The following is a 17,211-nucleotide window of genomic DNA, read 5'->3' as shown; positions in this document are numbered from 1 at the left end:
TGCGCTAGCTGGTTCTGATAAAAATCGAACAAGGATAAAACACTCCACTGAACTGCGACGTTCTTCAGCTCTCGCTACCTCTCCCTCTACATATGCGGGCGCGTGTTTGACTGCAGTCTTTTTCTCTTTTTTATTAGAATAGAGACATGTCGCGCCGCGAGCTACACCTCGCATCATCGCCAAAGAAACGTGTAAACAATGGAGAGAAAATTTTAAGGGTACATGAGTAGACGGGCTGACGCATATGAAATGAACTCCAAAAGAGTGGCACTGTTTGTAGGTGTTCTTATCATTTAGCCTAGATAACAAGATTTGAGTTTGGCGTTCTCGCGACCGGTACGAAATCGGTAAAGCAGCACTGCGTCCCCCTTTCTGTTTTATTGCCGCGCCTAATGGCATCATTTTAATGAGGCCTTCCTGGTACGTTGTCCTATATGGTATCGTATTTCACACTCTTGGATAAATACCCGTTTTCATTTTTTTATCTCTGTAGTTTAAATTTCATTATTGAACGGCGCTTCAGCGAGATGTTCCAGAAACAGGCAGTATAGGAGGCCATGACGCATGGGCTGGTTTTCTCATAAAACAACACATTCTCGCACGATTTTTCATTTGTTCACCCCCTGTCAATAACTGCGAGCATGTAGCCACAGTAACGATAACCGCTCACAGGGGGCGTCTGCTTCACACGCCTTTTTGTATTTTGTTTACAACATAGTATACATCACTTAGTGAGCACACTACCCACGTGCATATGACAAATTGATTGCGTGTATAGCCCCACTTATGTAGCTGCAAACATTGCAGTCGCAATAGAAGAGCTGTAATTTGTAACACGCAAATGTATAAGTTTGGTTCTAATATGAACCAACGTATGTAAAGCTATGCGCTATGAAACCTCATATCTCACTAAAGTTTGAAAGGAGGTCCATGTGACCAATTTCAGTGGACGTAAAAGCAGCATACTCCACAAAAAGATATCCACACTATATTTTTGCGTTGCGAACCGACAAGCGTAGTGTAAAACAGTGTAAGAAGCGCGTCTTTATTCTCATTAAAAATCAAAGCGGTGCCAGACGTCTGACCCGATATGCGACCTCACGGGCGCGGCTTTCAGTCAGCAGCTACGCATGGTGAGATCCGTGTAACTCGGAGTGCGCGAAACCGCCAAATAAAATGCATCGCAGCCCACGAACAGGATAGCGATCAAAAAAAGAGGCGCACGAGTTCATCGCGGTGCGTTACTTCTATAGGCTCCGATATGAGAAATGCGGTATGGTGAACGGTGGTTTAGAGGCAATTGAAAAGATTACATAACAAAGACAGCTTTTCTTTCGGCAAAGAGCTGTCGTTTTCGCACCATCCCGTCGCAACATTTTGTTATCTTCATCTCCGCTGTACTGAACTCTTCTGAGAAAGAACAGAAAAAAAGAGAGCATGGTGTGTGCATGGCCACTGAAATGCGTTGTACAATTAACATCGCATAGCAAATATTTCCTGTTAGGCTCTGGTCAGTGTTACCTAAAAGGGTACTGACACCAATTTTCGAATGTGAGTTCGCTCTGCCCTACAGAGACGGCTGTGAGCAAGCGTGAAGCTCAGCGAATGCTGATGAGGTATTTTATTCTGTCATTAAAGTTGATTTACGCGTGGCACACCTTCTGACATCGACGCTATTGTGACTTCAGGCTGCATAGTTAATTCTGGTTACTTCAAGCACCAGTGGCTTGTTGTGATGACGTCAGGTGTATGAAAACTTTCAAAATGGTCGCTTTTGTGTCACCAACGCAGCCACGGAGCTAGTCGTAACGGCCGTGGAAACATCACAAGCTCTGGTTTGAGCACGTGATGAGGAGCTCGTATACTACTGCGTTGTGACGTTAGGATATCATCATAAGAACCGAATGTGGCTTTTAGAAACATGCCATGATGACGTTTCCAGTGTGCACTTACGCTTAGCAGTAGATTTCATAGGCTATTGAGGGCTTTGCCTTCAATAGCCTTTTCATTCGACGCAAAATGACGGCAACTTAAAATGTTTGTGTCTGTATAACTCCTTTAGCATCGCATCGTTGTCCGTGCTCCGTATACATACATATGAAAAATATGGCTATTGTTCTAAACTTGCAATCACTGCAATTAAGCTTTGTTCACGACGTACCCCGACACTGACGTAATGTCATCGCGACAAGATCAAATAAGAAGCACCCAAGCGCAATTTTCCCGTGCTTCCATCACGTCAAACGCGCGCACGTCTTGTGGCGTCCGTTTAGTGGCGCGCATGACAGCCGCTGAATCCACACAACCGTAAACTGGTGCGTCGTGCACGCGCAGAAGCTATACTTTGTTTGCAGCTGTTCTCGGCCCGTCAGAAGGCGCTTCGTACGCGTGACCATTATCCAGAATATTCCTCTTACGCGTCACCGGCGCGCTTCAGAGCAGAGGGCAAAGCATGGCGTCCGAGGCACTTCGAGCCGTCTCACCCTCGTGTGCCACTTAAGCGGAAGAGCATTCAGCTTCCTCATTAAGAAAAAAAAAATTGCGCACGCTAAAGTGATGTTCTTACGGACTCGAGAACATCACGCTGGCTTGCCTCTTGTTTGTTTGTGCACAATTACGGTGATATAAACACGAATAATGCCAGTGGCTCCGCCGAGACGCTTCAGCGTTGCCAGGTATCCGCGACGCCGTCCCAAAGCTGCCATTGTTCCTCGGCTCTCAGATAGCCGCTCATAAAACCGGAGAACCGAGCAGCGGCTACAAAGCGAAAGAAGGCGGGAAAGAAAGGAATATAAAAAAAAAAGTGAACCGGCGAAAACGCGAAGCTGTACGAGTAACAAAGTGAGCGAAGACGGAGCAGCGCGGCCGCACAATAAGAGCAGTGCAATTACCGCGCCAAATTCGAACAATCACGGCTGCAAACAATCACGGCCAAATTGGAAGCGAGCGTGGCGCGCACAGTGTAAATGGCGCTGAGCGTATGTCAGGCAGCTCCGGCGCGGCTTTTGTTTCGCCGCTCCTGTTGTGTGTCTTCATCCCACTTAATTTGGTAATTATCACTGTGGCTATGTCAGCAAACACTGGGCACACATGCAGGACATGCAGACGACTCGAGTGCGGCTTGAACGGCATCCGTGGAAACGGCAGTGTGACCGGCGCGCCGTTTTTAAAATCGATATTCTACTCTTCGCGCGTTGAGTGCTCCTTCTTTCAGTAAGTTACAACTTTTGTCGCCTTAAGGGAATTCAGCGTGGCTGCGTTGACCTCATCGTTGGCCCGCGGAGCTGACTCTGCGTGGAGTATGGGAGGTGACAGGAGAAAGGTGTGGTCGGCGCTCTTATCGTGTAAGCGCGACGTAATCACGCCTTGCGAAACCGGATAGCCGTGATGTTCAGCTGCTGCCCTTGTTCGGAGCCGTACATGGTTTCAATGGTTCATGTGATTTTTCTTTGCCTCGCTTCGGGAGACTGATTAGTTGCAAACAGAAGGAGTAGCTGCCTTAGGCCCGTCACAATGAATGATCGTTACATAGCTACACACACTCGGGCCATACGCACGCCAAAGGCGCAGCGTGTGCCGACGGCGTGATTGATCCCCCTCTCGCACATACCGAACGTGACGCACAAAAGAACGCCCGTTTCTTCTCGCAGCGCAGGGAAGAGAAAACGTATCGTCTCGTAATCGGGGCAAGCCAGATGAAAGTCGTGTGTGTGTGTATATGTGCAGATGGGAGAACCTGCTCTCACGACGAGAACATCGCGTGTTCTCAAACACTGGTATTTGGCCCGTATAGTGTTGACTTTTTTTTTTCTTCTTTTCTCTTCTCGCTTTGTAACGGAAGAAAACGGGCCACTCTTCTGCAATTCTGGCCGAACCACCTTTGTTTCTACTACGCGTTTAGCAGGTGTATACATTTGTTTCAGGAATGCCACCAACCCCACTCCACTGCCATCTATGAAGCCAACTAACGCATAGTTCTCGAATGAACCCTCCCATGTCTTTATCGAGAGGCGCTGACCGCAAGCTATAAGTTCCGACGCGATAGGGTCACTCGTTGGTTTGCGCTGCAGTTCCTCCAACGGCTCCTAGTCGGCGCCCCTGGCCCACCAAACGCGAACAAACCAACATCACACGGGCGCAGTCCAGTCACAGACTCGTACACCGGGGAGTCGTTTGTGAAGAGAGCTTAGGACACTAAAAGCGGGGTAGAAAAAAAAAAAGAATCAAGAGGGCAGGAATAGACGCAAGAAACCGAGAAAGGAGGCAAGCGAAAATAACGGCAGAAAGGAAAATAAATATTAATAAGAAAAAAAGAGCACGGAAGGCAGTAGACCGACCATTGGGAAAAGCAAAGGGCAAAGCAGGATCACTGGGAGGTGACGCCCCGCTCGTAGGCCGCTCTCTTGAATGGGGAAGTGGTGGTGGTCTGCCTTGCTGGAGAACGGAAAAACGTAAATAAATCGGAAGAACACGACGCTGAGGGACCGAGAGAGGTCACAGAAGGGAAACGCTCTTTTCACGCGCGAGAAAAGAAAGCCCACAGAGCGCGTATACATGTCAGCTCCCGTCTGGTTGAAAACGTCGTATACATGGCCTCTCTTGGCTCAGCAATGCGCCTGAAGTTGTGGCCTAAAGATGACACTCGCTTTCTCAAAGGAGTTTATGTTATTAGTGACGAGTTAAAAGATATCTGGTGCTGCTATGTTATTCTTCTCATATTTTGGATCAAAGGAGGATAAATAACTTGGCGGGGCAAATTGTTCTTATGTGTGCGGGTTTCTGTGGACACAGTGCGTGCTTTTACAATGTGTATTCAATTGATTGATTGATTAATTGATTGATTGATTGATTGATTGATTGACTGGTTTATAGGTATTGTTTCTCTTTGCCTTCTTCTTGAGAAGTAGCTTTAATGTTTGTTTCCAACTTGATTAGTGTGTCACGCAGGTTTATAGCACTGAACACGCAGTGCGAAGCACGTCGGCATAGGTGCTGTGCCACGCCTTCAATATCAGCCACGGACGTACATACACAGTGCATGTGTGCTACAATGGTGTTTGAAAGGCTACATTGTCGTTTACACGTTTTGTCTTCCTAGTTTTATTTCATAATTTCGGCTTTGTTGGAACTAAGCTATACAGTGTGCGTGTAGTAGGAGTGATGCAAGACTACTATAATAAACGGGGAAATGATGGCGGGCTACAGCACGGTTGGTAAACATGTTAGGGCTAAATGTTAAACGATGCATGAGACAGGAGGAAATAACAGACGGACGAACTGCTCTTTCGTCTCTCCCTTGCGTTGATATTTTGTGTAGCTGTGGTTGAAAGATGCTCATTATACTATTATTGTATGTAATCGAATATTAGGGATGTTATGGTTGTATAACTATAACAATGTTCATGAAATGAGCTGCAAGTGAAAAGCTGGCCTTTTTGCGGTTTGTTTGAAGACCTTCCTTTTACCTCCCTGACCTAGAGCTGTTGTCCGCTGGTCACTCTGTTGCCGACTGCATGGGTGCGTCAGCACTGAACGAGTGTGTACGCCGAATTCTGAATGCTCCCACGAAATTTTGCACGTTACTGAAAACAATATGCTGAACGTTTGTCCAATTTTATTATTTTTTTTTAGCACGAAGAAGTAGCGCTGTTCATTCTAGAAGTGGTGGCGCATGGGTACTTTTCCCCTCGTTTCGGTTTGATCGCCGTAGTAGTTGACGTTAAGTCGCTACTAGGAACCGGGGGTTCATGAGTAACTCATGCCGAACGCGTAGAACTGCTAAACCCTTGCCATTCTTTTAAACAAGAAATGTTCCAGGCTAATTGCCAGAAAAGTGCCTGGGAGGTGCACAGCATCGCCTTTATTGTGTCCCGCTGCACTCAGCGTGCTGGCTAAGCGCTCGTGTGTGTGGTCTGGCTTTTTCGTAAGAACAGCGAAAGGTAGAGCATGTTTGTCGGTCGCCGATAGTGTCTGCCAGTGGGGCGTTCTGTCACGGTCGGCAACGCAGAGACAGAGCGATAATAGAGAAGGAAGCTGCGGGCCTGAAAGCGGTGGCCCTCCCAATCTCGGCCGGCGGCTGCCCTCCGCGGGAAGTCGTCAACAGCGGCACAGAGTCGCTCGCGAAAAAGCCACCCACACATGGCGCGCGCGGGGCAGCAAGGGGGCGCCCCCATAAGTCCCCCCGCTGACCCCCCCGCGGGAGAGGAGGTCACACCGCTTGCTCCCCTCGGCAGGTCCCGATGCCAGGCCAGACGACTCAGAGTCTTCATGGCAGCGCTCCAGCCGCCGGGACGCCGTGTTGCGAGTCCGGGCGCCCCGTCTTGACCGACCCGATCACCGGCCAGACGGTGTGCTCCTGCCAGTACGACGCGCAGCTGCTCAACTACCAGAGGCTCGCCGGGCTGCCCATCAACATGTACGGGACAGCGGCGGCGTACGCCGGGGACCAAGGCTTCCTGCCCCTCGGCGCCGCCGAGCAGTCCGCCTTCTACTCGCCTTCGGTGAGTGCCACTCTCTGCCCACGTGGGCGCGCGCATCCACGTGAGCACGCTCTCTTGCCTGCGCGCTCCTGGCCGCCCCGCAATTTGCTCCCATTCACAACCGCTATCACGTGCTGGTCGCGCTTGTTTTGTTTGTCGTGCGTGTGGCCCGTTCAACTGATATCATCGTATATGCTTCGAGCCCTGTAGTCTAGTTAGTCTAGTTAGTCACTAGCAGCTCTTTCGAAGCCATTGAGAGCTCTTATGTCACAGATTCGCTCCTGGCAGCGGCGATGGCCGCATTTCGAGAAAGACGACATGGAAAGAAATAAACACACTCGTGTGCTTAGAGGAAATTAGAGTGTCCCAGATGGTCAAAATTAATCTAACCTCACAAACTATGTGACGTGGCTCGCGATTAGATTGTAGTTTTGTCATGTAAAACGTTTGGATTTACGTAGTTTATAATCATTAAGAGCAGAAAACGCTTCCCCGGGTAGGCGAAATAAAAGCTTCAGGTATGTCTGTTTTTTATATGATACGATGTAGAAGCGGCCCTTGTTGACTTTACTCCTTATCTTAACGGACGTCGCCGTTGCTTCATTACGCAATTATAACACAAACATATGTGGCAAAATAACATTAGCACAGTGTTCAGTGAGGTAGATCTCTCTCATTGTGATGGGTACTACATGAAGCATATGCGAGTGAAGGGCCGCTATTGTTATAGAATGATAGAGCACACAAGGCCAATAATACGAATCACTGCGAACGGTCTTTTGTAGGCGTGTTGGCTCCCAATATAATATTTTGGTTCTCAACTTAGGAAAATGAGCTTATTTAGTCTAAATCGACGTATATCTTCTAGACCGTACGTCAGAGAGCGAAAAAAATAAATGAAAATTATTTGTACATGCGAGTTCACACTAGCTAATTGTCATATTTAGCGTCTAGCGATGCGTTGAATTATGAAGCAACAAAGAAGTATACGTAGTACTGTCTCTAAAATGTCACTGCAACCACTGCTAACATACCTCTAAGCATGGTAACTATGTAGCTAACGGAATTCAGCTGCTGAATCGATGCACCCATCTGCATTATGACAACACGTTCGACAAATGCCCCGTGTTCCGATGGATTCGATTCAGGACTATTCATGTTACCAAAGATTTAGCACACTTTGAACTTTTCGTTTTCTTTTGTGCATGTGTTGCGCCGGAAATTCTAACGTCGTTTACTGGATAACGGGTTAAGCAAATATTCCGTGTCCCATGGTGCTATAGCGACAAGTAACTGCATCTTCATAAAACTATTATGACGAAGCATCGAACAATGGAAAGGTGCCAAACTGATCTATAGCACTCGTCTGAAACGTTCTTAACTATTTATAGGCGTCATTTCGTGAAATATTCATTTGTACATTACACGGTAACCGTCTGGTCTCTTGTTTACATAATGATAGGTGTTTTTGTGCATAAACTAGAAGACTAAACTTGGCGGTTGGACGTACACAAGTGTTTGTATTTGTCTGTAACCCCGCATCTTCATCTTATACGTCTTAATGGGCTAAAACAATTACTGAAGTCACCCTCCTTCTCCACTTCTTCCATGTTCACGGGAGGACGAAGGCCTCTCCTTAAACTGTATCATTTTTCATATGTGTGAGCTGATTCTATGTGACCCCTATGAACTTCGCGATTTCATCGCTAGACCTTCGTACTTAATGTCGCTCTCTGCTGCGCCTCCCATCCCTTGGCCTCCGGTACGTTGCCCTGACCACCGGCTGTGAGAGTGTAAACATACCGTTATGAAATTATACCATTTCAAAGTACTTTACAGCAAAGCTGTTGTAATCGAGGTTTGCCGTACGTCGTAGATAAAAGATCCTCGTCATCAGTAATCGGCACTCGTCCAATGAGCACCCAAGAATTATGTACAGATGCTCAACAAGAGAAGCTGAAACATGCCAAGCAGCTCCGCTGTGACCCAGTCTTAGTTTCCGTGACTTAGTGCAACCTGGGTTAATTTTTTTTCTCAGGGCCCATCATACACCAGAACTATTTTTGAAAACAAACAACGTATTATCATCGAAGTCGACCGTCCAACGAGACAGGACTCTTACGAACGAAAGGCCCCCAGTTCGTTTCGATTTGTTTCGTATTACGTGACGCTGTCGTATGGAGAGCACGCACCATACGCTAAATTTCCGTTGCGACGGGGAGGAGTTGCCTGAACTTGTTCAGCCGCGATGCTCGATTTTGTCAAATGGCATTCAATGCCCCAGTGATTTGCTTTGAATTCGTCCCTCTGGCTTCAAAAGAGCTTGTGACGTTGCAAATAGAACACTTCAAACTAAATATCGCGTGATATTTGCTGGTGATACGCAGTTAATTGTGTGTGCACGCAGCCTCGTTGTCTGATGCATTTGGAGAAAAAAAAACAGGAGTGTTCTGAAATTGAAGCCACTAAAGTTAAATAAAGTATAATAAATATAATAAATAAATTCACAAATATGCCCAAAGCCGCAGACACTAATAAATCAATGGCCATAATTACCACAATAGCTGAAAGATCATAGCATAAGAGTTTGCTCGAGTACTTTTAACGAGTACTTTATGAAAACAATAACGTTATACGAGAATGTACGTCTCTATAAAGCTTATAATTTGAAATGGGTCCCTGAGGAAGACTTGTTACCCTTGCTAAAAACTGCATGTCGTGTTATCAGGCATTGACGTGCGCTTAACAATGCTTGAGGTGTATTCTGTGTTTCTAAATAGTAAATTACATAGGTCGCCAAAATTTGTGGCACTCACTAAGAATCACTCAAGAAATGTATCTTGCGCTTTGGACTCACTAGCTCGGACTCCCCAAAAATTTCCCGAGCGGCACTTACTTGGACTGAACTCGCCAATATATTACTCACCCGGACTCACTCACACTCAGACTCACAGCTGGATCTGAGTCTCAATGAGTCCGAGTCAGCCGGCTCATGAGTCTGATAGCCTAGAGGATGCAATCGAGTAAGGACATTCTTCTTGAATTTAAAACATATTACTCACTCACTCGATATATATATGAGTCGACGGGGCGAAGGGGGAGGGGAGGTCAAGAAGGCACCCTTCACGTAATTCATGCCCGTCTTGATCAACAAATATTGAAATGCTGTATGAACAATACTGCTTTCGAATACGTATGACGTGAGTATAAACCTGAATCGAGATAAGGTTGAAAGTAATGCTCAAGCTGTATAGGTAGGACAATAGATCCGCAAAAAAACTCGGAACTTACTCAGATTCACTCGCGGAAGATATTTGGCGCAGTTAACTCACTTGGAGATGGGCTCACCAAAATTTAACCGACCTGAACTCACTCTTGCTTACACTCACGAAAATGTTTTTTAACCGGACTCGCTCGGACTCAAGCTATATTACTCACCCGGACACACTCAGACTTAGACTCACGGCTCGAGCTGAATCTAAGGCACTCTGAGTGAGTCGACTAATAAGTGAGTTTGCCGACCTATGCATTCTATTCGCTTGATTAACTCCCGCTTTTCATTTGCAAGTAAGTGTTAAAGCAGAGTATTGGTAAATTCATATTTTATTTGTCTAACGCCATGGAATGTAATGCTATAGGGGATGTCAGTTGCAGTCTATCTAGTCTGGTCCTTGATACAGCCCCGATAAGCTTAACTAAAGCATAGGTGATATCAACAGCTCAACTGAAACTTAGGTAATACAAACGTAGTTAGAATATTTTGACAACCTTCGTCACTTCTGAACGTTTTCCCAGGCTGCCCCGCCGCGGTGGTCTAGTGGCTAAGCTACTCGGCTGCGGAGGCTGCATTTCCGATGGAGGTGTAAATGCTGTAGGCCCGTGTGCTCAGATTTGGGTTCACGTTAAAGAACCCCAGGTGGTCAAAATTTCTGGAGCCCTCCACTACGGCGTCTCTCATAATCATATGGTGTTTTGGGACGTTAAACTTCACATATCAAATTCTTCCCAGGTACGATATGGAATTTGAGAGGTGCGTTAGGCCTTTGCTGATTTATAAAGCGACCCATAGGAAATGATGGTGCCTGTGTTGACATTCGTAACTTTGTGCATATTGCACCGTCCCAAACTTCTCTTTTTCTCACTCACTCTTTCGAAGCCGTTTTCTCCTTCCGAAGTACAAGGTAGCAAACCGGAGTCTTCCTCTGCCTAACTTCCCTTTTATTTCCTTCATCTTTCACTCTCTCCTGCGCGCTTCCGGAGGAAGGGAAACATTCGCCCACGAGAGTATACGCTGCACTTTGTGGCGGACAAGCGTTAAATGTTCTCCACGAAGTAGTGTGTGCAACGTGTTTCTACTGCGCCGCTGATGCCATCGCTGCGTGCCGAGCCGTAGATGCCTTTGCTCATTTCGGGGCCGACTTTGTCGTTTTGTCCGAGCGAAAATTGGAAGGTGTGGCCGCCGAAAAACATCTTCATGGTCGCGTAAAGATGACAGCGGCTCGCGGGCGCGCGCATACACGGTGTCGACGTGTTCCTCCGCTCAGGGGGTCCGTGAGATGAAAAACGTCTCACCGGGGAGTGTGCCTTGCCAGGTCACGGTGAAGATAGTCGCCTAATCCGGAGATGTCGAGCCGCCTTGTTCAATATGCAGGTGTCACATGTTAACGGGGCTGGCCAAACGTCGGTTCAGCCAGCGTGACCATTTTTGGCTCAGTCGGTAGCGAAGGAGGGGGCCGGCCGCTCATGAAACGCGTAAAATGGTTGTTCACACTCGGGCACGGTTTTTGGGCAGGATCGAGAGAGCAGCCACAAAAGTCGCCATTGTGGTCCTTTGTGCACTTCGCACGCGGGATCATGTCGCGCTCAAGTTAAGCTCAGTTGACAGAGATCCCGTCGCACCCTTTTGTGGTTTTCTCCATGTAGGCGGTAGAATGGCTTCACTGTTGAAACCGAGGGTAGAAAAGAATTCAGAAGCGTTGCCTGGTTCGAGTTCTACCAAAAAAATAAAAAAGGAATGACTGTTAGAGGCGAAACTTTCTTGACACTCTGGTGTGGCGTGGGTTCCATGCTGGCTCTCGTGCAAGCAAGCATGCGTTCCGGCCACAAGGGATGCATTGTTCGCCGGCAGCCTCGCAACTGCCTTTTCACTATTGTGGAAACACCAAAAAGCGGCTCCTTGTTTGCTACTAACTCGGACCTCGGAAGTCCCGTTCGTTCCCCCACTTTTCTTCACTTACATGCGTACAATGCTAAAGCTCTTTGGCAATCAGTCTCGGGACATACCTGGCCGTGGAAGCGACCGCTTCAACTCTCCTTCGATTCCCCCACCCCACGATTTTTTCGACAGCTGATCTCGTTGTCATCCGCAGTCTTGAAAATTCACTTGCTTTCCTGATTTACTACACAGGGAGCAATTCCAAAATGCAATGTATACCTAGCAGCACATTTATAGCGAATTTTGGTTTTAATGCTTTTCCGTCTTATTAGAATCCTTTGGTAACGATGTGAGAATGTGGGTGCGACATTTCTCTAATGCTATATGGTTGCTATATGGTTGCTATTTGGGGAGTATCGTCCCCTATATATCTTTGCGTCGGTCTGCGCTTAAATTGACTAGATGCGTTCAGGTAAACGTTTTCTTGATGTTAGTTTTCATATGTTACCCACTCAGTGTTACTTTTGATATTAGTACTTGCTACAACATGGTCAATGATTTGAGTGTATGCTTACTCACACGCATTATTTCTGATGTAAGTTATTTTTTAATGATAACTTCGCCTCTCCGAACGACGGGCTTCTGCCAAGAGCGATGTGATTTCGCAATGCGGTTCTGGATCGTGTCGAGAGGAAGCGTCGCGGGAACAGGCGTGTCGATGTTTTGTCTCGCGGGACTCGTGGCAGGCCCGCGCGGCACAAAGCATAGAGAGGCGCGTCCACGATTCGGAGCTGCGCGCTGAGGAAGGATTAGGGCGCGTCCGGTCGCCGAGCCTCGTTTGGCTCAGCCGAGGATTGCGCGCCGGCAGCCGGCCACGGGTCTGGCGTCCACGAGAAACGAAATTGCAGACACGTACTCCTTGTAATCCTTCCTGGAAACAAGGATTTCTCGGGCCGCCGCGGCATGGAAATGCCCGCCGAGGCTGCCACGCAATCCTCTTTGCCCGGCGTCGTGTCCGACATTGTCGGTGCACTTAGCACTTCTCCAGATAAGAAGCAACGTGATCCATACCAAGCACGCCCCAACAAGAAGCTGCCTTCGCTTCCCCCCGCGTCGGCGCTTGTCGTTGCGCACTCTCAGCGAAAGCAAACCTGATGCCTGCTGTCGCAGGATTAGAAACACACGAACCAAAAAGCTTGCGCTTTTCTTTATCTAAGCCAGCATAGCAGCTGCTAGCTCGACGCCATGAATGAACGAAACATCGTCAGAGTTGCGGAGGACGGTCTCAGCAGTCGACGTGGCCGTCCGTGCTCGCTACGCAGTCGATGATTGCGGGGATCATAACGGGAATGACCTGCATGCCTTGTTGGCTGCGTCTTGGAGCTGCACCAGCTAAAAAGCGTTGCAAGGCGGAAGGACAGGCCACCTCTTTTTGTTGCACTGTTTGTGGCGCGATTGTATAAACTCCATTTGTCATGGCTGACGATCCAGTGCTATCTGTCTCATGGCATAGAACGCGGGAACAGAATGGTGAAGGGTTGCGCCCTGCCAAAGCCTTTCCCTTTTTCTTGTGCGCTTGGTGTGCGGGCAAGACGAATCAATTCAGCTCCATGCGCACGCGTTGGAACAGCTAATCGAGGCGTCATGCGGGAAAGAAAACAAGGGGCCGGGGTCCATTTAGACCAATCAATGGCATCACAAAACCGCGACGACCTCCCGCGTTCCTTCCGAGCACGCGGCCACCTGATTGGTCCTCGCGAGGCTTCCACGCTGGCGACCCGCGTTCGTCAGATTGACGCCGGCGCCGGGCTCGTTGAGTTATTTGAGCTCGCAATCCATGACGGACGGCACAGCCCTTCTGGCCGGGCTCAAGGGCCTGCAGTCGTGATTAATTGCTCTCTCTGCGAGCCGTCCCCGGCCCTGTGAATCCTGCCAGGACACTTGAACCCTTGCCGAAGCAATGCGCCGAATCAAAAGGGGGCTGCCTGTTCTGTGCACCCTGGGGAGACTGCACGCGCTGTCCGCGATCACGCCATGCATGCTGCTCCCAGCGTCGTCGCGAGCTTTTGGAGATGCGCGCGGGACACAAATAACCCGAGACGCGCGTCTACAAAGACAAGACGGTCGTACTTCACGACTCATGTCAGTTACGGCGGGAACGATAAAGATAGCGTTGAATGTGTGCCCTCCTCTCCCACCCTCGCTATTCTTCACTTTTTGCGATGGCGAAGAAGGGAGGTGCTGTGCGTGCCCTGCCGTTTATTTGCGAGTTCGTGACTATTACGCCGCGCCGCAAAGAAATGTTCTTGCTAGCGCGATGCCTGACTGCCACTGCGCCGTCTGTTTCAAAGGAACATAACAGAAGAGAAAACGGCCTGCATTTTGGCGCGACTGTGCCGGCAAGTCCTCTGCCGTCTCTTCACGGCTGCTGCACGCGGAGCACGAACTGCATGTGTATATATATATATAGGCAAGAAACAGACTAGCTTACCGCAGTCCGGCCTGTCGAAGTGCCAGCGATAATCTCGCGCTGTCAGAGTTCAGAGTCATAGAGCCATCCTTTCTTTCCCCACGCGCAAAGCGGCTCTCGCGGGGGCTGCCACCCGGCCACTTCAAATTCAGACTACGTCACTTCCGACGCTGATATCTGGCTTCTCCTTTTCTGCCCCAGACAGAGCTGTCTCATTTCCGGGCGGTCGGAGTTGCTCGCCAAGAATATCAGCGTGGGCTCCATAATCTCGGCCAGTGTAGCACACGCTGTCTGCGCCCTGCTTTCTGCCGATAGAGCCCATCGGGAGGCACCCCGCGCGGTGATGTGTGTCATTGTTTAGCCGAGGCATGCCGACCGTCTGTTGCGCCACCGTCGCTGAATGGGGCGGAAGACGCGCGCCATACAAACTGCCTGATTAGGCGCCACTATCGAGCCCTGACCACCCTTTCGGCCGCCTTCCCCACCCGGATGGGGAGCGAGATAAAAGGGCGCCCAATAAGAAGGGACCCTGGGCGTTTCAATTAAGATGTGCTCGCCGCATTCGAGAGCTATTTCGCCTGCTATCGCGCCTTTACGCCTCGGCTTCAAATCGCCCCGGGCTGCCTGACACTCCAAGGGAACTCCGCCACGCGACCCCAGCGCTTGTTGTACCATAATGGTCGGGGTGCCGCTGCCTGGATCGCTTGCATGAGCCGCTGTTTCACGCCTTCCTTCTCTTAGTGTGCCTGGTCGTCTAACGGCAGATGTATAACGGTACTTGCTATAAGCAGCCTTTGAACGAATTCGCACTTCTCACCATTGAATCCTTATAAGCTCCGTGAGATGAATCTATATGTACGCGTGCTGATATACTATTAAATTGGCGCTTGCTCACGTCCCAAGAGTTTTCTGTGTCTTTTTTTTTTCGGATTTGAAACTCAAAGGAGTACCGTCTCTGACCACGGCACTCCCGAGATTTTCAACCGATTAATTCTGTCTCGGAAGGATCAGTTAAAAGCTAGTTATTCTCACACGTACTAAAAGTGTCCCTGCAGTTAGGAAAACAATTATATCGAGTCACTATGTCTCTCTCATGTACGCAAGACAAACACGAACGAAATTGCAACACTGTGGTGACGCTATTGAACGTGCTAAGTTTACTTGAAAGCACATTCGCGCATTCATGCTGCGGTATAGTACATGTAGTAACATTGTCCTGCGACATCTAAGAGGAAATTTCTCTATTCGCGTGTGCAGTGGTCGCTGAAACGACTTCATGGAGCAGTGAGAGCATGAGCTGTGAGTGTTTACTGAGGTAGCTATTCATTCTGAGCGAACGTTCAACAGTAGACTGGAAGTCTATGAAGTTTACTGTTTTCATGCCGTCGCAAGGAAAGAACTACGAAGGAAACCTTTGGCAGGAACTCTAACTCTGCACAGGACCAGTTAATTTCATTTGCGTAGTAGTCAATTACAAGAGGCTCTAGCTCAACTTTGCATTGTGTTATTTCTGTGCTAAGCGCACAGCGACACCGATATCGCTATTATAATAAATGATGCAACGAATACGGCGTAAAATCTAAGTTTTTTTTGTTTTCTTTGAGAATTAGGTATGAACAGCGAGCGTGGCAATCCCACCAAATTATAGGCCCTTTCAGTGTTTACAAACACGGAACCTTGACGACATCCGGTTTCTCCCACCGATGTGCTTTAATGACATCGGTGAGCAAGAAGAGCTTTAGAAAATTGCCCGCTTTTTTCTACACTTTACACTTTTGTTCGTTATCTGGCAAATTATATTCAAATAAATGTTATTTTGAGCTACATAAAAATGAGAAAAAGATTTCTTTGAAAATTACGCACGTTCCTTTTATCTGAAAAACGAAAGAGAGACTTTCCTTACCATAAAAAAAGAAAAACTGAGATCGTGCTTTCAGTTTCGAAGTTAGGAGCTGGTAAATGTGGTGACCGGAAGTTTTTTTTTGGGGGGGGGTACAACGCTTGCAATCTTGAAACCGTCTATATTGCCCAATAATATAAGCTCATGTGCAAGCCCGCATTTTCCTGCGACATTCGTATCTGGCATAGAAATACCAACGCATGGAACACATGCCGTGGGCTGGTAAGGTGGCTGCAGCTGTTTTTCTTTATCGTTTACTATCACACACACACCACCATCGTATGCTAGTCACATTATTGCATCATACTGGTGGAGGTTCTGGGTGCTTCGATGCGACGGCGCTTATTCGAGGCAAGACCTCGGAAAACGAACGGGCAGAGCACGCACCCACACTATAACGATGATAATAGTACAGAGTGATGATGAGGACAGAGACAAACGGATGATGGTGATAATGATCATGCAGGGATTGGAAACAAGTACATAACAAATGTCCGCATTATATATATTGCTGTTGCTGCTGTTCCTGATAGTGGCTCACTGACAAGCGCATCTGGTAGAGCACGTTAGACGAGGCGCCACATGACTGCATCCGTAAGCATACACGGCTGGTGCCGCGACGTGCCCTCCGAAGCGAGGCCGCAAGCCCGGCAGCGAGAAGGACTGAGAAGCAAACAACAAAAAAGGTAGTTTTTTGCAAGTCTTCGTATCTGGCTTTTCTTTTTCTTTTTTTTTTTTCTTCCGTTGACCGCTGGAAATCTAATATGAGAGGAATCCAGATTTGAGCCTCTTGTCGCGCATGCTCGGCGGCCAAAATGTCGCCTACCGAGCGGCTGCAGAGCCCGTCGATTCAGCAGCTCGGCCAACGATACAAGCTACCGTCACTTTCCTTTTGGCTTCTTCATTCTGTTTCCTCGCTGTCTGCGTGCAAGTGATATGTTTTCTTGTCGCCTAAGACCGCCTCCCTCGTCTTTTTTTTCTTCTTCTTCTGTTTTCGCGTGTCGGTTGAACTGTACACCGCGCTGACGTGGCCTGCAAGTGGCGGCATGCGCTGTTTTTGCTCTCCCTTCTTTCAGACACGCGCACGTCTTGATGCAAGCTCCTGGCTGCGGACCGCAAAGTCGGGCTAAAGCAACATGATGTACTTCATATGCATAAGTGGCTTATTGCGAGATGGGATGCATGCCATCTGGTTAAGCCAGTTAAT

General features: G+C 48.3%; 1 protein-coding gene across 2 annotated transcripts in view; it reads left to right on the top strand.

Annotated features, from left to right (window-relative positions):
• Nucleotides 1-17,211, top strand: part of LOC119176332 (uncharacterized) — a 114,123-nt gene that overhangs the window by 58,435 nt on the left and 38,477 nt on the right. Inside the window, exon 3 of one of the 2 annotated variants that reach the window (XM_037427558.2) lies at nt 6,234-6,500. In XM_037427558.2, the coding sequence (XP_037283455.2) occupies nt 6,240-6,500 (261 nt within the window). In that variant the 5' untranslated portion in view covers nt 6,234-6,239. Of the gene's footprint in view, nt 1-5,922; nt 6,501-17,211 lie in introns of those variants that run through there. The other variant, XM_037427559.2, reaches the window with a different exon arrangement.

This window comes from Rhipicephalus microplus, chromosome X (genome assembly GCF_043290135.1).
Source record: "Rhipicephalus microplus isolate Deutch F79 chromosome X, USDA_Rmic, whole genome shotgun sequence".
NCBI classification, from domain to species: domain Eukaryota; kingdom Metazoa; phylum Arthropoda; class Arachnida; order Ixodida; family Ixodidae; genus Rhipicephalus; species Rhipicephalus microplus.
This window is presented reverse-complemented; position numbering and strand designations above follow the sequence as displayed.